This window comes from Canis lupus, chromosome 13 (assembly GCF_048164855.1).
Source record: "Canis lupus baileyi chromosome 13, mCanLup2.hap1, whole genome shotgun sequence".
Taxonomy (NCBI): domain Eukaryota; kingdom Metazoa; phylum Chordata; class Mammalia; order Carnivora; family Canidae; genus Canis; species Canis lupus.
The window spans coordinates 27762623-27788887 of NC_132850.1; the positions used below are offsets into that span (position 1 = coordinate 27762623).

Here is a 26265-nt window from a genome sequence, read left to right on the forward strand (position 1 = left end):
GGCATCAAGAAAGGTGTACAAAATAAAAAATTGTCAAAGTTAACAACTGAAGGGTTGTAATATTTTACCATAATGTCGTGGGGCATGATAAAATAACTTGGGAAGAGCTAGTAAAATTAGATGGTGCCAAAGGTCTTTGCTTTAAGTATGCCAATCCTAAAAGTGAAGAAAGCTTGCTAGGATAATTTTGCAAGATTTTTCTACATTATTTTCAGAAAAGAAAAAAAATCTCAAAATATCATGCCCTTAGCAACTTTATGATCTTTATATACAAAAAAAACAAAAAAACAAAAAACACTGTATGATATGATACATGTCTTACAAGTGTGTGAAGCATTTTTCACCAAAGGACATTGATCCCAAGGTAGAGGCTGCTGAAAAGATTGAGAAAAATAGAACAAACTCCAGCCAATGATGACATTGTAGTAGAGACCCACAAAAAAGCACACCTGCAAAACAAAATAGTGCGATTACATTATGCTTCCTATGCCCCTTCCTTTGAAATGAGATGAAATGCATAAAGGCCCATTTAACATGTTAAAAAATCCTCCCCATTTCATTTTTATTTGAAACACATTATCTTTTCTAAGAAGATGTCTCTCTTAGGTCTTAGGAACATGCATTATCAAGATTGAACTATATTAATATTTACAGCTTCGATAGTGTATTAGTGCAAACTAATCGTGTTTTTTTTAACACAGTTAAGAGTTGAATAGAAATACACACTCAAGGGTTTCATTTAAATGCAAACTATACAATAACAAACCCTGTAAAAATTATATAACATATACCATACCAGGAAACTTACTACACAACTTGCAAATCCAATGCCACCCAGTTTAGGGCTTATGTAATTCCACACACCAATGCTTCCTCGCCGGATTCTTTGACCCACAGCAAGTTCCAGGAAAAAAAGGGGAATACCTATTACCAGAAGCAGTATTAAATATGGCAAAAGATATGCACCTACAAAGACAAGAACAAATGAAATAGATCATATTTTCAAAAGTCACAGTAGAGAATACACTAATTTTGAATATCTCATAAAAGACAGTATTTGAACTTCTATTATAGTATAATTATAAAGGACTTGAAAGAATATGCAATTTCATCATTTTAAACCTTCTAGTATTTGAAACCTGGATTTGACAGCTACAAAGAGTTTCTGATAAAAAAAAAATAATTATTGTAAAAGTAAGAATGTAAAGTTTTAGTTTCATTTTATTGGAAGGGTAGATCTTCATTTTCCATAAAAATAATTGATTTCTCAAAGTTAATTATTTTCTCAAGTAGGCTTCACAAACTCCTGGAATTCTTATTCATATGATGCTCATGAAGTAATTTATTAAATCTCATTCAAACTCAACTAAACATGCATTCCAAATCAGTTTAATTAGAATGAATGAAATTTTATAGTATTAAAGCTGACTTTTTTCCCCTAAATAACAACAGGGAAGAAGAAATAGCAGCTTAGACTGAAAAGGAAAAAAAAAATAGGAAAAGAAAAAGAACTTTTACATCAGACAAATATCATTTTTTCTCATAAATACTTCATTTAAAAAGTATATTTCAGGAATTTTTGTTTCCCTTTTTTTTTAAGAGAGAGAGAGAGAATGTGGGCACATAGGCTAAGGGCAGGGGAGGGGCAAAGAGAGAAGGAGGGAGAGAATCTTAAGCAGGATCCATGCCTAGTGTAGAGCCTGTCATGGGGCTCAATCTCACAACCCTGAGATCATAATCTGAGTCAAAATCAAGTCAGAAGCTTAACCAACTGATTCTATACACTAATTCAAAATTAGTGTATCGCCACCCAAGCACCCCAAAAGGAATTTTTTATTTTTCAAAATTCTGTGAAGGGGCAGTGAAGTTGAGTGAGAAACTAAGATACTTAATACCTATTGAAAATACATGTGCAAATGTATATTATCCTTGTGGTAAGATTTTCATACTTAAGAAAATTATAGCTAAACCTCGAATTAAAACATATGACCAGTTATTTTAAAATAGTTTCACAATGTTAGTATCAGGCTTTATTAACTGATAAAGTTAAATGTGAAACGTATTCATTTCTATATAAGAACACATATGCAAACTATTCATTAAATAACCTCTAGAATGAACTTCCTACATTCAAATTTCCTATCTGGAGCTTTGTCCAATCAGATACTATCAAGGCAATCATGCAATTGATGGTGTCAATGCCATAAGAGGCCATTTGTTGTATTCTCCCATATTTTAAAAAAGAAGTGTTTGATGGCTTTGAATAGATTGAATAGATTCTGAGATTTATCTCAGTATCTTTGTACACCTCTGAAATTATGACCATATACAAGAATTTCCCTAATATTGTGGTCCATAGAAAATCTCTACTTTCTTATGACTGATTTGCAGTCTTTTGGACTTGAGTTGATTCTACAAATGGATACATAATGTAAAGCATGGATGTGTGAGCTCATAAAACAGAATTATCAAGTATCTAATACTAAAATGATTAGTAACATTCAGGTGCTAATGACCTTAAAATGTTTCCCAAAGGACTGAAAGTGCATTTTAACACATGCACCTAATCCTGGAATGTGGATGAGTTTGTGTATGTGTGAATGACAGGGAAAATGAATTAAAACTGGACTCCTTGGGAATCTTTCCTCAGTTATGTGTGCATGACATGCTATTAGATACTTCTAACTCACATTACTCACATTAGCCCCCATATTAATAATAGTTATAACTAAATAAATAAATTAAATAAATAGAAACATCATAACTAAGACAAAACTGAGCATTTACTATTTGCCAGGCACATTTCTAAGCCTGATACGCATAGTTATCCATGTATTCCTTACAAGAATCCAATGGGGTGAGTATCATTATCATCATTTTACAGATGCGGGAACTAAACTAGAAAAAGTAAGCTAACTTGTAAAAAAGGTCACATGGCTAGTGTGGGAAAGAGCCAGGCTTCAAGGCCAAATTGACTTCAAAACCTGAGCTGGTAAAATAAAATATATATATATTTTTAATATATATATTTAATGTATATATATATATATACACATTAAAAATAATAAAATTAAATTAAAAAATAAAAATAAAACAAATAAAATAAATAATTAAAAAAAAAAAAAAACCTGAGCTGGAAGCTTCTATATTACACTACTTATTAAGCATCACCATTGTTCTTTAAGTTTAATATCTTCAGACAAATCATCTTATGTTGGGTCTGTTACTTTTTAGTTCTATTATTCATGAAGTGCCTCAAGTGACAAATGAGTGAGATTCAGGTTGTCTGAGGCTGTTTGACTAGACAGCCGAATACACTACTCAAATATCCCAAAAGCTCAACACTACACTGCATGTTGGGTATAGCCTTTTGTACCCTGGCAGTCATTTAGAGACGATAAAGTCCATTGGCATTTTGTAATATCACTGTCTAGTATTTGTGATTAGAACAAAGGAAACAATAGTAGGAACAGCATTTTGACTCTTTTTGCATTTGAAGATAAGGAGGAGGAGCACATGTTTCTAATAACTAATTTCTATTTTTATTTAATTGGAGTTAGATTTGCCAACATATAGTATAGCATCCAGTGCTCGTCCCATCAAGTGCCCCTCTCAGTGTCGGTCACCCAGTTACCCCATCCCCCGCCCGCCTCCCCTTCCACTACCCTTTGTGCTTTACCCAGAGTTAGAGGAGTCTATCGTGTTTTGTCACCCTCTCTAATATTTCCCATTCATTTTCCCTCCTTTCCCCTATAATCCCTTTCACTATTTCTTATACTAATTTCTAAATATGAAATCCTTTGAGTTCTCTGCCAAAACAAAAATGGTATTAAATGGAAAGCAACATGACTTTAGCCAAGACAGCCTTCTTTCTCAACAGTGTGGCGAGTGAGGCTCACAAGATGAAAGGCTTAAAGATCAGAATTCATCTTCTGCTAGTCTTGGCAAATGGGATGGCTCATGAAAAACAAAAAGCAGGTAGTATAATAACTAGTCAAGTCAAACAAGTATAACTTATTTGACAAATAATGCATATGTGGTGTTAATGACTAGCTAAGGAGCTTACAGTTTCAGTGGCGTGCTGTGCAGTGTATCATGGACTCACTACATTGATAATTACCTCTCAGGCAGATTTGTCCAACGGGCAACTATTTCTACACCAGTTGTTATGTGCCTAGCTGAATTAACTAAGCAAGATCTTAAATATATCTTGTTATCAGAACACCTTAGCTTTTTATCTTATAATCGAAAAAAGAAATTTCACATATGATTTTATTATTTCATTTGATTTGTACATCAAGTATAAATACCATATTTTCATCCAATCAACAAAACTATCACAAACTGGAATCAAATCCCAAAACATTCTTTCTACCCTTTGTGCGCTGATATGCAGCTAATATAATATTTGGTTTTTAACCACATTTATTTTAATAGTCGCCATGCAATAAAGTTTCAACTCAAATGTTAGTTGACATTACTTGACTTTGATGTACTATAGCACTTGCAGGGCAGCCTTGGTGGCTCAGCGGTTAGCGCCTGCCTTCAGCCCAGGGCGTGATCCTGGAGACCTGGGATCGAGTCCCATGTCAGGCTCCCTGCATGGAGCCTGCTTCTCCCTCTGCCTGTGTCTCTGCCTCTCTCCCTCTCTCGGTGTCTCTCATGAATAAATAAATAAAATCTTAAAAAAAAAAAAAAGAACTTGTATCCCAACATGAACAATACATTCCTTTGTATATACTTTTTAAATTGATCTGTAAGATAATTTTTGTTAAACAACCCTTACTGAGTATGTACACAAATACAAAAAGGTAGGATATTATGTTGATGGAGATATATTTGTTTAAAATTAAGGATGGAGGTGCCTTGGTGGCTCAGGTGGTTAAGCGTCATGATCCCAGGGTCCTGGGATGGAGTCCTACTTTGTCAAGCTCCCTGCTCAGTGGGGACACTGCTTGGATCTCTCCTTCTGCCCCAATCCCCTGCTCATGCTCTCTCTCCCTCTCCCTCCACCCTCCCTCAGATAAATAAATAAAATCTTAAAAAGAAAAATGAAATTATATTAAGGATGCTAATTTCCTTAAAGTTTTCTTTGAAACTAAACTTTGCCCCCCAAATACTGTAGCATTAGAAACCAAATATATATAATATCTAAGGATGAAGAATGTCTGGTATTACATTAATTATATGATTAAATCCCTTCTACTGGGATCTACAAAATTCTGGGCAGCATTTGAACACCATAATTATTGTAAATTATATGTAATTTTCTTTTGAAAAGTGAAATAATTCAAAATTCAGAATTAATAAATTGTGGAGAGAACATTCTTTCTGACTTCTTTCACCAGTACTCTCTTATATGAGAAACTTTAGGTTTTTCTCCGAAGAGTAACTGACAGGCATAAGGGATGCCTCTAACGTTTGTTAGAAAGGTCAGGAATTTAGTGATGTTTAATAGCACCCACAGAAAGAATTTGAGAATGTACTACCCTTAAGTAATCTTTGAGTATTCATAATAAGCCATTAGCTCCTATGGAAACCTAATCTGAAAACAGAGTTGCGCTCACTTTCAACAAAGGAGTCTCCCTGGCTTTACAATGGAATTCATAGTTTCTGAAATAATGAGACTGCAGCAACAACGTGGGCTACTTGAGATAGGCAGTTGTAATTTACTCAGCAATGTGTCACTTAACAACAACAAAAACAAAAAATAAAAAAATTTAAAAAACCCAAAACTTACCACCTCCATTCTTCTGACATAGGTATGGGAATCGCCACACATTTCCTAAACCTACAGAATATCCAACTTGGGCCAAGATGTATTGTAGCTTGCTATTCCAAGCTGGTCTTTCATCTTCGACTTCGGATTCTTCTTCAACATCGATATCTTTCTCTTCCTGAACATCAACAATCAGTTCACTCTTCTTAAAAGCATCATCAGCTGAGTCTTCATTGGAAAGAAGGTCTTTGACAGACTCAATAACTTCATCATCTAATTCTCTTTTTACCACCTTGCTATTCTTCGGCATTGGAAAGTGTGGGTATTACTACTATTATTTTTAAAAAATATCCTTATGGTAAATTTGTTAATTCTTTTTTGAAATATGTTAATTAATATGAATAAAAGATGGAGGAAGGTATCATATAAATCCTTGGTTCAAGGTGACAGAGTCTTAATGAATCCTGGGTCTGTATGTCCAATATCCAATGGATACCTGTAAAATTTTAAGTTGAAAAACAATAATATTAATGGGGGAAAATATTTAAAATACTGAAGACTCTTTATTAATAATTTTTATGATAACTCTTTCTGTAAAGTATAAGACATCTGATTGCCCTTGTCCCTTCAGAGCTTAATAATTACCAGAAGTGGAAAAATTGTAAAGTACACATGTGCTTCAGACACACTTTCTTTTAACTAACTTCTTCCTTCTTGCAAAATCTAATTTGATCTCAGGTATACTCCAATGCAAAACTATGCTATTTGCTAGTAATTAAAATTTTGTGACTCTCTCTCTTAATTCTTCCTTTTTTACCTCTCTAACGCACATCCCTTATTTTATTCCTTACAGAATTACAATTACATGCCATCCTGGTAAGTGTCTTATACAGAATCTCTTCTATACGCATATTTATCATTCACTCACTTGATATTAATTGTAATATGGATAAAATACAGAGATATAAACAGTAATGAATCATATGATATCTACTTTAAAGGAGCTTTTATCTAACAGGGAGAAAGGCACCTCCCAAATAATTACACTACATTATATAATTTATATTACCCAACACCATTAAGATAGGAGACATCAGGAATGTTGAACAAAAGTGGCATTATAGTTGGGCAGGGATGGAGTGAGGCCACACCAAATGTAAGGAATAGCATAAACAGATGCAAGAGGTGGTAACTATCATTATTTGTGTAAACATTCTCTCAAATGACCCAAAAGACACACTGCCACCACTTGACATTTTTCCCTTTATTTCTTTTTACATTATATCTCATATCCTTTTCTCTGTTCAAATACAAACCAAGTAAGTGTATAGGGTGTATTTATAAACCAATGACATTGTCAATTTTAAAAAGTGATTGGGCAGCCAGGGTGGCTCAGCAGTTGAGCCTCTGCCTTTGGCCCAGGGCATGATCCTGGAGTCCCAGGATCAAGTCCTACGTCGGGCTCCCTGCATGAAGCCTGCTTCTCCCTCTGCCCGTGTCTCTGCCTCTCTCTCTCCCTCTCTCTCATGAATAAATAAATAAATCTTTAAAAAAATAAAAATAAAAAGTGATTGAATATATGAATGTTTCTCTTTAAAGCTGGGTTGGGAGGCTTTAGAAATAATCTACCAAGAATTTTGTCTTTTATTTCTAGAAAAATAATGGAATTCTTTGATAGAACTGTGTTAGATTTACATTCAAAGTCAGAGAATTAGCCCATCATAATTTAATTCATAATCTTAATGAACAAGACAGGGTGCTTGGTGACTCAATGATAAAGAAAAACAGGAACTCATTAACTTGACCATGTAACTTATTTGTTGCCTTTAGGTTTGGAGGTGTTTAGTTCTTTCCAAATTAAAATAACAGCAAACCCTCATTTTGGATTTAGTGAGGATTAAGAGTTAGACTGTGAAGGAAATTCTGAAAAACTACCATTGAAAATATTTAAATAGGGTGGGGGGGAATGGGTGACGGGCACTGAGGGGGGCACTTGACGGGATGAGCACTGGGTGTTATTCTGTATGTTGGTAAATTGAACACCAATAAAAAATAAATTTATTAAAAAAAAAGAAAATATTTAAATAATAGACACATCTCTAGGATAAATGAGCAACTTTTTATAGTGACTATTGTAAAGACATCACCAAGTTTTTGATGTGGAAATAGTTTCAAGAGGTTGTGGATTATGTCTGTTTGATTTGCTTTCTTTTCTCTGAGAGATCAGTAAATATTAGGGGAGTAAATGAATAAATAGAACCACTGAAAAACTGAAATAAGCTAATTTTCCACATATTTTTTGCTGGAAGAAAACAATCTGACATATAGGAAACTATGAGACTTGTGAGACATGAATTATGTAAAGATCTACACTTGTTGAATTATCTAAAGATAAGTTATTAGCACAGTAATTTAACTGATACATAGATAAAAGCATTGGCTCTAATCTAACAAACTTGAGACTTCTAGTTCTTTCATTTATTAGTTGTATAACTTATAGTAATAGAATAATTCTTAACCTTAGTTTTCTCAATAAAGTAAGGTTGTTAGCTATTCTTTTTGCTTTTTCCATATAAATAGAAAGATAAGGAATACATCAAAGTTTAGAAATATTATTAGGGTGAAGACATCCACAATTTCAGGAGAAAAAAATTTAAAAGACAGGGTTCACTCATGAGCCTCCCCCAAATTCATTGTCTCACAACTTGTAGAATTTCTTCTATAAATATCTAGTCTTTGCAGAAAAAAAATACACAAAAAAATCAAAATGAAAAAACAATTTTGGACACTGCTGAATATTTTTTTTACACATTTAATGAATAATTATACAAATGTACATATGCTATCCTTTGGCAAAGTTTACATTTAAAAGTTTCTATCAGGGATCCCTGGGTGGCGCAGCGGTTTGGCGCCTGCCTTCGGCCCAGGGCGCGATCCTGGAGATCCGGGATCGAATCCCACATCGGGCTCCCGGTGCATGGAGCCTGCTTCTCCCTCTGCCTATGTCTCTGCCTCTCTCTCTCTCTCACTCTCTCTATCATAAATAAATAAAAATTTAAAAAAAAGTTTCTATCAGACTGGGGCCCCTGGATGGCACAGTCAGTTAAACTCTGGGTTTTGGCTCAGGTCCTGATCTCAGGGTAGTGAGATCGAGCCCCACATGGGGCTCCATACTCCACATAGAGTCTGCTTAAGATTCCCTCTGTCCCTTTCCCCCTGTGCTCTCTTTCTGAAATAAGTCAACAAATCTTAAAAAAAATAAAATAAAATTTTCTATCAAACAACCCAAAGATCATATCTTCCATGAAAAAAAATCAATGTCAAGTGTAAACAAAATTGAAATACAATGATATAATATAAATGCCTGCAATATATTTAATATATAAAACATATCTATATATACAGATTATATAATACAATAATCCTGGGCAACGTTTATAAAATTAAACATATTTTAAAAGGAAGCTAAAGTTGTTGCATTTATTTCGTGCTCTCTTCTTCACTAGACCATAAACTCTGCTTAGAAAATGATTTTATCTTACTCATCTCGCATTCTCAAGGTTTAAACTTATCTGTCCAATGAATGAGCTCCAAAAAGTAGGACACATTAATATTGTATGATAACTATAAGTATTCTGCACTATTACACGTTTGGTTGTTTTTTGGGTTTTTGATTTTTTTTTATCCTAAGGCCCTAGATTTATTGAGTCAGAGACTTTCCTTTCAGAGGCTTCATAAAGCCAAGAGTAAAGATATAAACTGAGTTTCTGAATGCATTTGTAAAATCCATTGTATATAAGACAATAATTGGAAGCCAAATTATTTTCACATCTTTAAGACCCAACTTTTCTAAAAGATAACATGTTTTATCACGCCAAAAGCTTACTTGAAGAACTTAGTTCATAAAAGTAGACCATAAATATAGGTTAAAAAGAGAATGAAAAGCGAGGCTGACTATTGCCAAAAAGTATATTGATCATTGCTACATCTGGGAAAAGAAATGAAGCAGGAATGTCCAGGAAGGAGGTGAGGTGGAAGGTCATAAAGTGTCAGCAATCTGCAGGTCATGGGCAGTAGGATAATCAGTTTCAAGTAACTGCACAGCCTCTGCCAAGTTAGCACCAGCCATTCATGCAATAGAAAGAAGCTATCATCTACTGCACTTTGACTGCACTTAGGAGTTTCATTGGCAGTCTACATCATTACCTGGTAAAGGCCTCCCATCTACCCCTGAGCAACAGATATTCAAGATCGAGGTCAACAAAATATTACCCGTGGGTCAACTACAACCCATTGTGTGATTTTATAAATAAATTTATATTGGAACATAGCCATACCCACACATTTACATATTTTTCTATAGCTAATTTTGTGCTGCAACAGCAGAGTCAATTTGTACAGACTGCAAAGTTTAAAATATTTACTGACTGTATTGAAAAAATTTGACAACCACTGTTTCGGAGAATAAATTTGAATTGAAAATATGGAGTTCTTCAGACCACTTGATATAGACTCCATTTGTATGGCACTAATTTCTTTATCAAATAGTATGACAAGATAGAACTCTACCCATTTAAAAATAAGTAATTACCAAGAATGATAGGGTTTTATATAGAACCAGGGAGATGGAGTGGGAGTAGTTGACAGGGGAAGAAACAAATGTAGAAAATATATATCAGGAAACAGAGTGCTCTAGAGTTTCAAGTATATTACTTAAGAAAACTCAGAGATTCAACAAAATAAAGATAAAACGAAGTTCCTTTTGGAAAAAAAAAAAAAAATCAGACACCTGGGTGGCTCAACTGTTGAGCATCTGCCTTAGGCTCAGGGCGTGATCCCCAGGGTCCCGGGATCAAGTCCCTCATCGGGCTCCCTGCACGGAGCCTGCTTCTCCCTTTGCCTATGTCTCTGCCTCTCTTTCTCTGTGTCTCTTATGAATGGATAAATAAATTTTTTAAATAAATAAATATTAAAAGAACTTTTAAAAACTCAAAGAAAATATATAAAAAATGATTGGGAAGAAAAAAGTTAAATAGATGAATACTGAATACAGATAAGAGATGGGAAATTCAGTATAGGGATAAAAGGTACATTAAAAACAAATAAAGGCTGCCACAAGTACATCCATAGACGTGGAGAAGACTTATGGAAGCTTCTCAAAAAGAATGAAAAGAGTCAAATATCTTAAAGTAATTCAGAGAAAAGCTAATGGAAACAGGTCAGATAAAGGTGATCCAACAAACTTTAAAAAATTGTTTTTTACAAATTCATTCAGAAACTCAATTTATATCTTTCCTTTTGGCTTTATGCAGCCTCTGAAAGGAAGGCAAGAAAACAGAATTAATATAACACAAAATACTGAAAGATAAATTAACAAAAGTTTTGCTCAGATTCATATTTTCAAAAAGTAGTAATACAGAGGTGTCGACCCTAAAAATACTGGGATAAAGATTCCTAGGGATTTCAAGCAGAAGTAGAAAGGGGGAATAAAAAGACTTCTCAGTATGTTTCATAACTGCTAAAAAAAAATTAAGAGGAAAAAAACACTCAATCTCCGATTTTTATACTCAAGTATTTTGTATTCCAATTATAAAAGCCACAGGCAAATATTCTTGTCTGTAAGAGATCTGATGATCCCTCTTGGGGAGGTAGATAAACAGGTTACATGATCATGAAATTTGGCCAAGAGAGAAAAAAGGTAAAGACCTCATTAACAGAGAAGTCATGTTAATAGATAGAAGTGAACACTAATTTAAACAGAAAATAAGCTTTAAAATCTATATGAATTATGTTTAGATGAAAAATATAAATTAAAATTCAGAAAATAAAATCAGGAATTGAAACAGGAGAAGATTAGAAAGAAATAAAAGCATGAGAATATCCTCATATTTCATATCAGGAAGCAATTTAGGATACTGTCTAACTATAAAACACATAGTCAAAAAAAAAAAAAGATAATGACCCCAATCTCTTCACACTTTCATATAATCCTTCTTGTTTATTTTTATTGAGATCTTGTAGAAATTAACATTTCTTGCTGTGAAAAGACATATATTGATGCCAAACACTTATATTTAGTTTCTAGAAACAGACGGAGTTCAAATCCTAGCTCTATCACTTATGGTTTTATGACCTTGGCTAAGTTACTTTGTTATATAATAATAAAGTGCTTGGATAAATGCCAACACATCGAAAGAACTCAATATATGTCTTCTTTTGTTATTATGATTATCATCCCTCTTATAGCTGTATTCTGTTATAACTGGCTTATTGCAAATTATTAAGGATAATGTAAGTCTAGAGCCAATGCCATATGTTCAAATCATTTTAACATCACTTTTTTTTCCAAATGCCATTTTTTTGTTGCTGTATAAGTTACCTCAAAATTTAGTGGCTTAGCAAACAAATGTCTTATTTGCTTATGATTCTGTGTGTTTGCAATTTGAACTAGGCTTACACGATCAGTTGTTTTGCTGGTCTTGACTCAGGTCACGTCTCCACTATAGTCATCTATCAACTCAAGTGGGGAAGGATGGTCTAGGATGGTCTCACTCACATTCTGGCAGGAGGCAGCCTATCAGCCAGAGCACTTTTTTTGTTGTTGTTTTTTGTTTTTTATAAGTAGAGCTTTTCTTTCTTTCTTTTTTTATTTTATTTATTTATTCATGAGAGAAACAGAGAGAGAGGCAGAGACACAGGCAGAAGAAGAAGCAGGCTCCATGCAGGGAGCCCGATATGGGACTCGATCCCGGGGCCCCAGGATCATGCCCTGGGCTGAAGGCGGCGCTAAACCACTAAGCCACCCGGGCTGCCCAGCCAGAGCACTTTGATTCTTCCAAATGTAATCTCTCCAAAATGCTAGCTTCAACTTGTTCACATTATAAGCTCAGTTCTAACTCTAGCCAAAAGAAGCCCAACATGCAAGTGCCAGTGAATCCTCTGTGTAGCATCTGCTCATGTTTCATGGCCCAAAGCAAGTCACACAGCTAAGTCCAGGTTGATTAGAGGGGCTAACCTCTACCTTTTGATGGAAGGAGCAACAAAATCAAATTCCAAAACATATGAGTAGAGAGAAAAGAAAACCACTGCCACCTTCTTTGCAAATAATCTTCTACACTTGTCCAGTTAGCACTCCCCTCCCTGGATTCTGAATCCTGAGGACGGGAACAAAGAGATCAAAAGGTTGGCATCTCACTCAATTCCAAAGGTATTATGCCCAGGCTCTAACTACTACCACCGTAGTCATGGATTCTGGTTCCTAGCTTTAAGAACTGTTTTCATTCTTGCCCTTTTCCATCTCAGTGCCAAGCACCCCATTGTTCCTTTGAGCCCGAACCTTGCCAATATTTATTTTATTTTTGCCTCCTAGCCAGGCATCAATTTCTGCAGCTTGCAAACAAAGAATCCTAAATAACATGGCTCCAATCAATGTAAAACAATTGGTATCTTTCCATTCATTTACTGTAAAAGGACTTAACATACACTTTAAAATGTTGGGAACATTACATTACTTAATTTGGACTTATATTTACATTTTTCTCATTCTCCCATTTTTGTATTGCTTTAATTGTCTTCATATGCAAGTTTTCAGAAAAAAATCTATTTTGAAGAACTTAAAACTAGATTCAAAACATTTTTAAATCAACATAATAAATTTCTAACTCAGTGCTTCTCAACCCTAATCTTTTTAATTTTTTTTCTTTTTTGAGATTGTTTCCTTGCCTTTTCAGATAAGTTTTGAAGTTAGCTTGTTAATTTCTACCCCAAAGAAAGAGCCTGCTAGAATTTTAACTAGGATTGTATTGATTCTATAAATCCATTTGGAGAGCATTGATATCTTAACAATTTGAGCTTTCTAATCTATGAACTTGGTATATCTCTTCATTTACTTCTATCTCTCTAACTTCTCTCTGGAAAAAAAAAAAAAGTTGATTTTTTTAACACAAGCTTCCTATTGTGCAACATTGATAATTTGAGCTTATGGTGTTTTAGGATTTTTATATACACAGTACGTCAAAGGTAAATAAAGTTTAAGCTCTCTCTAATTGTTTACCTTTCATTTCTTTTTCTTGACTTACCTACTGGCTTGGGCATCCACTAAAATTTTGAATAGGAGTGTTAAGAGAGACACCTTCATCAATGCCCTGATGCTAATGGGAACATACTCACTATTTTACTAAGTACAATATTAGCTATGGATTTTTTTCATAGTTGTCTTTTGTCAGTTTAGGGAAGTTTCTTTTTATTCCTAGTTCAGAGAGGGTCTTATTTTTTTTTTAATTCTGATTAATTGTTGAATTTGGCACATAATTTTCTACCTTTATTGAGATAATCATATAACATTTCTTTTTTTTTTTTTTTTTTTTTTTTAGAGGTTTTATCTATTTGAGAGAGGGAGTAAAAGAGCGAGAGAAAGCTAGTGAGCATGAGCGGGGAGGAGCATAGGGAAAGGGAGAAGCAGACCTCCCGCTGAGCAGGGAACACAGATGATGCTGATGACCTGGGCTGAATCCTGGGACTCAATCCCAGGATTCCAGGATCATGATCTGGACCAAAGGCAGATGGTTAACCGACTGAGCCACCCAGGTGAGCCAATCATATAACTTCTTAATCTACTGATACACAATATAACATCAATTGATTTTGTATTTTAGACTAATCTTTCATTATGAAATAAATGCCACTGATCGAGATGTATTACCTTTTTAATATATTACTGGAATCAATTTGCTAATATCTTGATAAGGATTTTTTCAGCATTATTCATAGGAACGTGAATATATAATTTTTTCTTGTATTTTGCTTCTCTGGTTTTGGTGGACTCATATATGGAATTTTAAAACGGTCTCTCATTTATTTTCTGAGAAAATACATGTAGAATTAGTTTTATTTCTTCCTTAAATGTTTGGCAGCACTCACCAATGAAGCCATCTGGGCCTGGAGTTTTCTTTCAGAGAATATGTTTAATTAAAAATACAATTTATTAAAAAATGCACTTTGTGTCATTGATATACAGCTACTGAATTTCCTTTTTTCTTATATTAGTTTTAGTAAGTTGTGTTTTCAAACACATTTCACTTAAATTGTCAAATTTTGTTTGTGGAAAGCAGTTCATAATATGCCGTAGTTTTTTTAATAGTTGTAGGATTTGTAGTCATATCACATTTTTTATTCCTGGTATTGACAATAGGTGTTTTCTCTGCTTTGTCTTAATTAATCTTGCTAATATTTTCACTATGTAATTAAAATATTGTGCAATTCTCATTCTATCTTTCAAGACTTCTTAGTTCTTAAACTATTGTTACAACTTCTTTTGAAACTGTTTTAAATTCTAATTAACATTTCCAGTGAAAATATGCAAAGACCTAAAAAAACAGACAGGCACTTGCATCTTAGAGATGAGAAAGGATTCAAATAGACATGCTTGCGCTGGCTAATTATTGGTACATGCCAAAAGTTTAATATTCTATAATAAAGAACTAGAAGTACACCAAATTATCTCCCTGACTTGGACAATTATAAATTTTACTGAATAAAATTTTCTTCAAATATGAACCAATTATGAACAGTGAATCTGAACTTTATAGTAGATTCAAATGAAACATTTTTCTAATTCTAACATATAGGGTAAAAAAATAAAGGCTGTCTGAATAAAAACAAAATGTTAAACCATATAGCAAGACTCAAGAAAAAAATAACACATCTAAAACTTCAACAATATAAAATTCAACCTAAACATTTCTTTTGCAAATTATATCCCCTTCACATAAAATGTTTGCATTGAGAAAAAAAAATAATAGAATTCACAGAGTCAATCAAAAGGAGAATTTTTTTTTTACAAATGACAATACAATGTCACAATTTACACTTTATATATTTTACCCAAAAAAGGTAGACTATAACACGCCTATGAGGATGACTAACATGTTTTTAAAAACAAGTCTTAAAAAGTAAAGACAACAAAAGTTGGTGAGGATGAAAAAAAACTAGATCAATCATATATTTCTGGTAGAAATATAAAATAGTACAGCCACTCTAAAAATACAGCTGGTAGTTCCTTTTAGCACTAATAACAGAGTTATTACACTGACCACCAATTTGCACTCTTAGACATAAATCCCAGAAAAATAAAAACTTATTTTCAAGCAGGAACTTATACATAAGTGTTCATACCAACTTTACTTACAATAGCCTGAAACTGAATGTCTTTCAGGGGGTGATTGGTAAAACAAGTTGTATTTCCTCCATATCATGTAATATCAGCAATAAAAAAGGAAAGAATTATTGATACTTGCAATAACTTGGACGAACCTCAAGGAAATGATGCCACATGGGGAAAAAAGCCAATTTCACAGGGATGCATATTGCATAATTCCATTTATAGAACATTTGTGAAATAACATAATGATATAGATGAACCACAGAACAGTGGTTGCTAGGAGTTAGGGTAGGGAAGGGCAGGTGAGTGTGCTATAATGGACAAGGGAATCTCGTGAGATGGTACAGTTTAGTATGTTCATTATGGTTAAGGATTACATGAAACTACACATTTGATAAAACTACAAAGAACTATACCCATATACACACATAGGCAGAGAAAATAACTGCATAATCTGAAAAACTCTGGATTACACCAATATCAATATGCTGGTTTTGATATTGTACTGTATATCTATATAAGATTGTAAAATGAGAGAGGCTAGGTGGAGAGTGCACAGGACTTCCCTTTGTACCTTCCTATGAACTTGCAATTATTTCAAAATTATAATTATAAAGTAATATCCATAAAGTGAGATGTATCTTTCGTTGACTTCTATGAACCAAGAGATTGAACTAAGAGATTCAAAATCTTAAAGTATTTCTTTTTTTTTTTTTTAAGACTTTATATATTTACTCATGAGAGACAGAGAGAAAGAGAGAGAGGCAGAGACACAGGCAGAGGGAGAAGCAGGCTCCAGGCTGGGAGCCGGAAGCGGGACTCGATCAAGGGTCTCCAGGATCACGCCCTGGGCCGAAGGCAGACACTCAACCGCTGAGCCACCCAGGCGTCCCTTAACAAAGTATTTCAGGAAGTCCTTTAAACATTTTTAAAATAGACAAGAAATTCTTTTAAATTCTTAAAATTTTGTTAATATAATGAGAACACCTCAGGTTTAGACATTGTATTCATTTCCTAAGAATTCTGTAACAAATAACTTTAAATTTAGTGGTTTCACATTGCACAAATGAATTTTTTCAAGGCTCTGGAAACCAGAGATCCAAAATAATTTTTAATAAACGAGAATCAAGGTGTGGTCAGGTCTCTCCCTCAAGAGGACCTAGGAGACAATCTGTTCCTTGCCTTTTCTAGTTTCGGGAGGCTGCCAGCAGGTCTTCACTTAGAGCCACATCCCTCCCATCTCTAACTCCAGTCCCTCCTCCTCATCTGTGTGTATCTGATATTCCTTTGACTCTTTCATATATGGACATGGTGATATAGGGCCCATCTGGATATATCAGAATAATCTCTTCATCAGAGGATTATGTCTGTCAAGACTCTTTTTCTAAATAAGGTAACATTCACAAGTACCAAGACTTAGTAGATAGACCTATTTTAGGAGCTATTATTAGCTGACGATAGGTGTATAACATTACACTCCATTTATCTATATTTTTGAGTTATGTCATGAAAAATGAATTTGGAGGCAATAAACATGTTTTAGTCGTTATCATCATAAAATGTCAAGTATGATCTTTCTTAGTTATTTCCCATAGTAGATTGTTTACAAAAAGAACATTTACAATTCCTCCCAATGCTGTACATGTTTGCTATTCTACCCATCAGGAAGTGGAATCTATTTCCCGTTCTCTTAATTCTAGGCTGCACTTGAACTTGAATTTGAATTCTGGAATTACCTGAACTTGCTTTGACCAGGGGAAGGCCAAAAGAAGTGACAGGGCAAGTTCCAAGGCTAGGCCTAAAGAAGCCTGACAGTTTCAGTTTTCATCCTTTTGGAATTCAGACACTATATAGAAAAGTCTATCTGCCCTGCTAGAAATCCTACATGGAAAGAGAGGGAGCACCTTAGCCAGCCACCAATTGTTCCAGGCATTTAGCTGAAGCCTTAGGCATAAGAACAAAGGCACTGACATTCTAGTCCCAGTCCAATTGCTAACCATACCAACTGGAGCTGATGAGGTACCCACAGCCCAGCCACACACAGAATAATAAGAAATAATAACTCATCATTGTTTTAAATTATTACAATACCAGAAAGGCAACAGAGGGTACAGGGGCTCAATAAACCATTTTAAAATGGTTCACACCATTTGTTTTGAACCTACTGAAAAAAAAAAAAAAAACAACCAACAGTGGTGGAGAATATTTGTTATGTATCAATAGAAAACTGAAATATTTGCCTATGGGGGAGACAAATTATTCAATTTGTCAAATTATTCAATTATTGAAGTATTCAATTTCAGTTAAATGCATTGAATTTAACCAAAAGTATAAATATTTAACTACTGAAATTTAAAACATTGTCCAAGGAATTGTTCACAACAGGGCTAGACCTATGCAAAAGGGGTGCTGTTCAGATTTTTAAATCCATGCAGTGATTTTCTTTTAAGCATAAGATAAATATTAACCTTGAAAGACACATTTAGTCATCCTTTTGTAAAGTTCCATGTGGTCAGTCTTGTATTTTAGGCATTTGTATGTCAGAAATGCACCAGGGATTATCACAACAAAACTCACAGACATCAAAATGATCATAAGGTAATAATAGCAAACACTCTACACACATAAATTAACAACCTAGATGAAATGTACAAATTTCTTGAAAAATACAAACTCCCACAACTTACCCAATATCAAACAGATCATGTAATAGCTCCACATCTGTTAAGGAACTTAAATGAACATTATTTAAAATTCTCACTAAAGAAATCTCTAAGCCTAGCTGGTTTCACTGGGGAATCCTAGTAAACATTTAAAGAATTAACACCTGCTCCGTACAATCTCTCCTACATAATAGAAGATAGTGGAACACTGCACAATTCATCTAATGAAACTAGTATTACTCTGATACTCTGAAGACAGTACCAAGGAAAAAGAATACCAAAACCTATAAATCTATATCCCTTATAAATATGGGCACAAAATTCCTCAATACAATATTAGAAAACAGAACTCAGTAATATATCACAGGAATTATATATCATGACCAAATGGGCTTTGTTCTAGGTGTACAAGGCTGGTTCAGTATTCAAAAATCAATACTGCAATATACCATAACCACAGGCTAAAGAAAAAAATCATGATTATATCAATCGATTCAGAAAAGGCATTTGTAAAAAAGAAAGAAAGAAAAGGCATTTGTAATTTAAAAATTGCCCCAAAAAACCCCAACTAGGAATGAAATTAAATTTTATTTATGATTTGATAAAAATCATCTGCAAAAAACATACAGTTGGTATTACTTATCAATGAAAGACTGAATGCTTTTGTCTTAAGATCAGAAACAAGAATGCCCGTTCTCATACTTTTAAGAGTAAGCAGAGAGGGATCCCTGGGTGGCGCAGCGGTTTAGCGCCTGCCTTTGGCTCAGGGCGCGATCCTGGAGACCCGGGATCGAATCCCACGTCGGGCTCCCGGTGCATGGAGCCTGCTTCTCCCTCTGCCTGTGTCTCTGCCTCTCTCTCTCTCTCTGACCATCATAAATAAAAAAAAAAAAAAAAAAAAAAAAAAAAGAGTGAGCAGAGTACTGAAAGTTCTAGCTAGTGCAATAAGGAAAGAAAAGGAAATATAAAGCATAAATATTGGAAATAAAGAAAGAAATTTTCCGTATTTGCAGACATTCTGGTTGTCTATATTGAAAATCCCAAGGAATCTACAAAACATTGATAGTACTTTTATGCTGAAAAATATAAAGTGCTGATGAAAACAATCAAAAAAGATCTAAATACATAAACAGACATAACTACCATGTTCATGGTTTGGAAGACTAACATAGTAAATATGTAAATTCTCTCAAAATTGATATACAAGTTTAATGCAATACCTATAAAATCCCAGAAAAATAATTTATAGATAAATTATTCCAAAACTTATATTAAAAGATAGAGAACTAAAACAGCAACAAACATTTAGAACAGAAGAATGAATTGAATCATTCTACCTGATCTTAAGACTTATTTTGTACCTACAGTAATGAAAATTGTGTGAAGTTAGCAGAAGGATAGATACATAGATTAATGAAACAGAAGAGAGTATTCATAAATAAACCCTCAAAAAATACACCCAACTGATTTTTGACAAAGGTGCAAAGGTTATTTCAATGGAGAAAAAAATGACACCCCTTTCAACAAATGGTTCTGAAATAACTGGATAACTCTAGGCAAAAATATGATCTCAACCTAAATCTCACACCTTACACAACACTTAACTCAAACTGGATCATGGATTTAAATGTAAGACATAAAACTATAAAACCTTCAAAAATAAATCATTGGAGAAAATCTTTGAGATACAGGGCTAAGCAGAGTCCTTAGATACGACATCAAAAGCAAAATCCACTAATGTGAAATCTGGTAAACTGAACTTCAAAATTAAAAACTTTTGCTTTATGAAAGAACTTGTTAAGGGGATGAAATAATGAGCTAGAGACTGGAAGAAATATTTGCAGACCACATGTCTGGGAAAGGGCTGGTATTTAGGATCTATAAAAAATGTATAAAACTCAACAATTAAAACCAATTTTAAAATGAGTAAAAAAAATATACAGGGACATTTCAATTGAATATGATGTGTGGATGACAAATGAGCGCCATGTAATGAGGTTCAACGTTATTACCCACTAAGGAAATGCCAATTAAAACTACAATGAGATGTCACTGCATACCTCTCAAAATGGCTAAAATACAGTGACAACAAAATTCTGGCAAGGATACAGAGAAACTGGATCATTCATACATTGCTGGTAAGAATGTGAAATGGTACAGCGCTCTGGAAAACTAAACATGTAACTACAATATAACCCAGCAATTACACTCCTGAGCATTTATACTGGAGAAATGAGAATTTATGTTCCATAAAACCTGTAAATGAGTATCTACAGCAGCTTTATTCATAATAACCCTAAACTGGAAATGACCCAGATGTCTTTCAATGGGTTAATGGTTAAACAAACTTTGGTAAATCCGTGCCACAGGGTGCTACTCAAAAATAAACTACTGATATACACAACAACTTGGATGAATCTATAGACAACTATGCTGAGTGGGAAAAGCCAGTTTCAAAATGCTGCATATTACATGATTCCATTTTGATTTCTTGAAATACAAAAATAATATGAAGGACAGAGTGATGTGGTTGTGGTTATAAAGGGCAACAGGGATTTTTACAGTGAGGGAATTGTTCTGAAACTTGACTTTATCAACGTCAATATTCTGATGATGACATTGTAATGGTTTTGCAAAAGGTTACATTTTCAGGAAACTGCCTGAAGAGCACACAAAAGCTCTCTGTATTATTTCTCAACAACTACATGTGAATCTGTAACATCTCAAAATTGTTTTAAAAGCTGTCAACTCACTAAATCTTTTTGCGCTTTTATACTGATAAAACTGGCTAAATTTAGTGAATCCACTAAATCTCATCTAAATCTAAATCTATTGCTAAGAAACTGGAAGCAGAAACTTTCTTGTAAAATCAGAAACCTCAAAAAACCATAGAGCCAAAATACCCCTTGACTTTTATACCTTACTCATTCTACAGCATCTGATGCCTGGATACTGTTCTCCCAAGGGTATTTGCTATCATCTTCACTTTAGAATATATTTTAATCTATATTTTCAGTAAATAATACAGTATTAAAGAGCATAGAGTGTAAAGTTATCTTCCCACTCTGTCCCTCAGCATATCTGTAAGTCATCAACAGGTACTGTTGTATGTGTAGTCAAGCTAATATGTGTTTTCTCCCCAAACTGGTATGTGTTTTCGCCCCACCCACCCAACCTGTTTCTTGTTACACAACTGTCACTATATGCATAACTCCGCATTTGGCTTTTCACTTAAAAAACTTGCTCTCAATACAATTATTTGTTGGGGGGGTTATTTGTTTCATTTTGTCTTAATAATATGATAGACCACGGTATAAGTATATATTTAGGTCATTTCCGATAATCTGCTTCAGTGTTCAAGCAACTGATTTTGTATACCTGGCATTTGTATATCTGTAAAATAAATTCCTAACAGTGGAACTACTTGATCAAAGATTATGTGCTTCTATAGATTTGGTAAATACTGCTAAGTGGCAGTCTCAACTTTATAAAAGCTGTCTCAACTTGGACCACAACAAGCAATGTATGAGAGTACCTGTTTCCCTCTGCCTTCTTTGATCTTTGCCACTCTGTTAGGTGAAAAAGCTTCCAGTGTAAACACTTAATTCAAAGATAATCAATGAATCTTTTTTTTTAAAAATTTTATTTATTTATTTATTTATTTATTTATTTATTTATTCATTCATTCATTCATGAGAGATACAGAGAGAGAGAGCAAGGCAGAGACAAAGGCAGAGGGAGAAGGAGGCTCCATGCAGGAAGCCAGATGTGGGACTCGATGCCCAGATTCTGGGATCACGCCCTGAGCCAAAAGCAGACACTCAACCACTGAGCCACCCAGGCATCCCAATCAATGAATCTTATGTGAAAGGATACTTTTGTGCATTAATCACAAGGAAATAAAGTGAAATAAACTGAAAACAGTTCTATACCAAGTGATACTGTACATTTACAACAATCCTGTAATCCTGTCTCCGGGGCTAATTATTCACAGAGAAATATCAGAAAATCATTATTCGCCAAAGTTAATATTTAAGTAGATAAACTCATTAAAAATTTACTAAATGCATGCAGAAGAGTAGTAGTTAGGACTTATTTTAAGTTACAAGAGAAATTGGAAATAAATATAAAGATTCCTCCTGGCATGTAACTTTAAATGTTTTCATGTATTAGACCGTGCCCACGGAATCTTGTTCAGAACGAATTTTAATTTACTCTGCATAGGATATATTAAAATACCCAATCATGCCTATGTATATAGTAACAAAGGGTCAACACTACCCAAAAGAAGTTGAGAAATAAATTGAGAAGTGAAAGTTTTCATGGCTTTTGATAATCAGCAAGGTCTCTTTCAGGTCTATCATTGTGAATCAATGATTTTTTTTTCTACCTGGGTAACCCCAGAGTTCAACAGAATGCAAATCTCTTCCTATTCATACCCAAGTTTTATTTTATGACTGGACAAGCACATTTTCTAACGTGCACACAGCAAAATTTGAACTCTGATCACTGGGGAAATTAATGATTATAAATGCAGAGTTTAGGTTTTAGTAATTATTCTAACATATTTTAATGACTGACAAGTAAGGCATCTCATTTGATTACTGGTATTTCAAATAGCTATTAGCCCATAAAAAATTTTTTCTACTTGCTATGGCTTGAATGTTTGTGTTCTCCACTCCAAATTTATATATTGAAATTCTAACCCCAAGAGGATGGTATTAGGAGATGGGGACTTTTGGAGGTAATAAATATAATCCCAGAAAGCCAACTAGTCCCTTCCAACATGTGAGGACACAGCAAAAGACATCATCTATGAAGCAGGAAGCAGGCTCTAACCAGACACCAAATCTGCTGGTGCCTTGGATTTCTCAGCCTGCAGAACGATGAGAAACGAATTTCCGTTGTTTATGAAGCATCCAGTTTATGGTATTTTGCTACAACAGCCTGAACAGACGGATCTCTTATTTACGTTATTATTCGGGTGACAGAGCATGCATTTTCCAGAAACATGTATAAATATCTTTCTTAATGCCATTAAAATATTACATCTTGGGCAGCCCGGGTGGCTCAGCGGCCCAGGGCCTGACCCTGAAGACCCGGGATCGACCCCCACGTCGGGCTCCCTGCGTGGAGCCCGCTCCTCCCTCTGCCTGTGTCTCTACCTCTCTCTCTGTGTCTCATGAATAGATAAATAAAATCTCAAATAAATAAATAAATAAATAAATAAATAAATAAATAAATAAATAAAATGTTACATCTTGAGATTACATGTATTGGGAGTATAAAGTAATTCTTGAACCAAGAATACCACGTGCAATCAGGAAAGAAAAACACACACACACACACACACACACACACACACCGTAAAAGATCATCTTCCTTTCAAAATAGTGTGAATTCGGGGGATCCCCGGGTGGCCCAGCGGTTGAGCATCTGCCTCCAGCCCAGGGCGTGACCCTGGAGAGCCGGGATCCAGTCCCGCATCGGGCTCCCTGCGTGGAGCCTGCTTCTCCCTCTCTGCCTGAGTCTCTGCCTCTCTCTCTCTGTCTCTAATAAATAAATAATCTTAAAAAAAAAAAAAAGCGTGAATTCTTGCCTTCCTGAATGTCTCGCTTGCAGGAAAGCGGTCCATGAACTCAACAATACACTTGACTCCAATAAATCGCCATGGGTCCCTGATCACGCGGCCACAAAAAATACAACATGACGATTCTGATGATCAAAACCCCCCGACCTCAATGAGACGCATACCCTTCCCGGGCCACCGGGCCCCCCGGCGGGCACCCACGAGGTACCCCCTGCACAAGTCGGACCTGGGCGCCCACTCGCTGTGTGTCCTGCGGGAAGGAGGCGGGGGAGGGGGGTGCTGGGGTCGCTCGGTCAGAGGATGCTACTTCCTAAAGCAAACCTGTTCCCGGCGGTGGCAGGTGCAGAGCAGCTCCGCAAACTGGACGACGAGGCGCTGGGCCGCCGGCGGGAGCGCCAACGCCTGGGACCCGCGGACCGCGCCGACCGAGCCCCGCGCCCCGCGCCCCGCCCGCCCGCGAGCGGCGGACGCAGCCTCATTTGCATAAGCACCCAAACACTGCTGACGTCACGGCGCGGGCCCGCCCCGTCTTACTCCAGCCGCTGCCTCGGAGCGGAGGACGCCGAGCGAGGGGAGCGAGCTGCGGGCCCGGGGGGCGACCCGCGGCCCCCGCGGCTGCGAGGCGCGGTCTCGGCCGGGCGGGTGCTGTGGACCCCCCGGGCCCGGCCCGAGCTCCGCCCATCCCCGCCGCGCTCCCCGGACCCCCAGCCCCAGCTCGCCCCGGGCCACGTGCCTCGGCGCCCCGCGGCCCACGTACCGACCGTTTCCCGCAGGACGCCTCGGGCGACGGGGGGCGGGGGTCCCGGGCGGACGCGGCCTCCGGAGGCGCCCTCGGCGGCGGCGGCGGCCGCAGGAGGCGGGAGGGGCGGGCCCGCCGCCCTCCCCCCGGCTCCCCTGGGGCTGCGGGCGCCGGGCTGCCCCGACCCTACCAACTTTGCCCTCGGACCCGCGCGGCTCGGGCCGCACCCCTGCAGCCCGCCCGGGCTCCACCTGGAGCGCCCAGGTCTGGGGGGCCCGGGGGCGACCCCGCGGCCGGAGGGGAGGCCGGCGGCTCGTCCCGACCCGTGCGCTGCCCCTGCTCGCCAACACCCCCCGCCCCGCATCGGGCACAGGTGCGGGACGCAGCCTGGAGGTCGCCCGCCCGGCCCCACTTCGCGCTCCGAGCCTCGCAGCTGCCCCTCCCGCCCCGCGGGGCCCCCCGAGTCCCACCCGGGCCCCGTCCCCCCCCTCCCGGGGCGGCAGCCGGGGAGCCCCGCCCGGCCCAGCCCCGGGCCCTCGGCAGCCCGGGCGCGTCCCTACCGTTCGCGGGCTCCACCGCGCACCTGCCGCCGCGTCGGCTCCGGCAGCTGCAGCAGCGAGGCCGGAGGGGCGGGCCCGGGGCGGGGAGCCGGGGGGTCGCGGCCGCGGGCGGGCGGGGGGCGGGGGGCGGCGGCGCCTGCGTGTCGGCGGGGCCCGGGCGCGAGCTGCCGGCGCGCGGCTGCGTGCGCGCGGGTGTGAGCGCGGGTGTGAGCGCGGGTGTGACGGAGGCGCCCACGTGCCCGGCCCGCCCGCGCCGCGGTGCCAGCTGCCCGCCCTGCGCCCCGGGGCGGCCTGGACCCCAGGCGCTCTCCGCCCCTGCTGGCGCTCCCCGCCGGCCGGTCACCCCCTGGCAGCGGCGGAGCCCCCCGGGGCAGCGGTCCCCCGCCCCCCAGCCCCGCCCCGGGGCGCCCGGTCCCCCGCGAGGGCTCCCCGTGGGGCGCGGAGGCCGCCGAGACCTCCACTCGGCCGCGCCCCGTGCGGGATCCCCGGTGCCCAGCCCTGAGCCCAGAGCTTAGCCTTCCCCCAAAACGGAGCGTATGCTCCAAAGGTTAAGCGCTGCGTCCCTGAAACTCTTTCAGGTCCTTTCAAAATTTCCAAGCAATGCCAAGTCAGCCTGAAACAAAGGAGCGGAGCTTCAGGGACCCTGTTCACCTGCAGATGGTGACTGTTTCCATCACAAAATACCTTTGCGCACTTTAGGTCCTCCAGCAACCCCTCGCATTTTGACGGTTTGTGTCCAATTAAGATTGAATTAAACAACAAGGCCATTGCAGATAGGTTTCTCATGCAGTTAAAAAAAAAAAAAAAAAAAAAAAAAACTCCTGGGAAGAAATCA

General features: G+C 37.5%; 1 protein-coding gene across 5 annotated transcripts in view; it reads right to left on the minus strand.

The window, feature by feature from the left end:
• Positions 1-25556, minus strand: part of SLC6A15 (solute carrier family 6 member 15) — a 45644-nt gene extending 20088 nt beyond the window's left edge. For 2 of the 5 annotated variants that reach the window (XM_072772943.1, XM_072772938.1), the window contains exons 1-4: positions 24453-24586; positions 5741-6215; positions 809-966; positions 323-449 (exon numbers count right to left, since the gene is read on the minus strand). In XM_072772943.1, coding sequence (XP_072629044.1) covers positions 323-449; positions 809-966; positions 5741-6029 — 574 coding nt within the window. In that variant the 5' untranslated portion in view covers positions 6030-6215; positions 24453-24586. Of the gene's footprint in view, positions 1-322; positions 450-808; positions 967-5740; positions 6216-14420; positions 14553-15905; positions 15925-24452; positions 24587-25430 lie in introns of those variants that run through there. The other 3 variants (XM_072772939.1, XM_072772942.1, XM_072772940.1) reach the window with 3 other exon arrangements.
• Between the last annotated feature and the right edge of the window lie 709 nt (positions 25557-26265).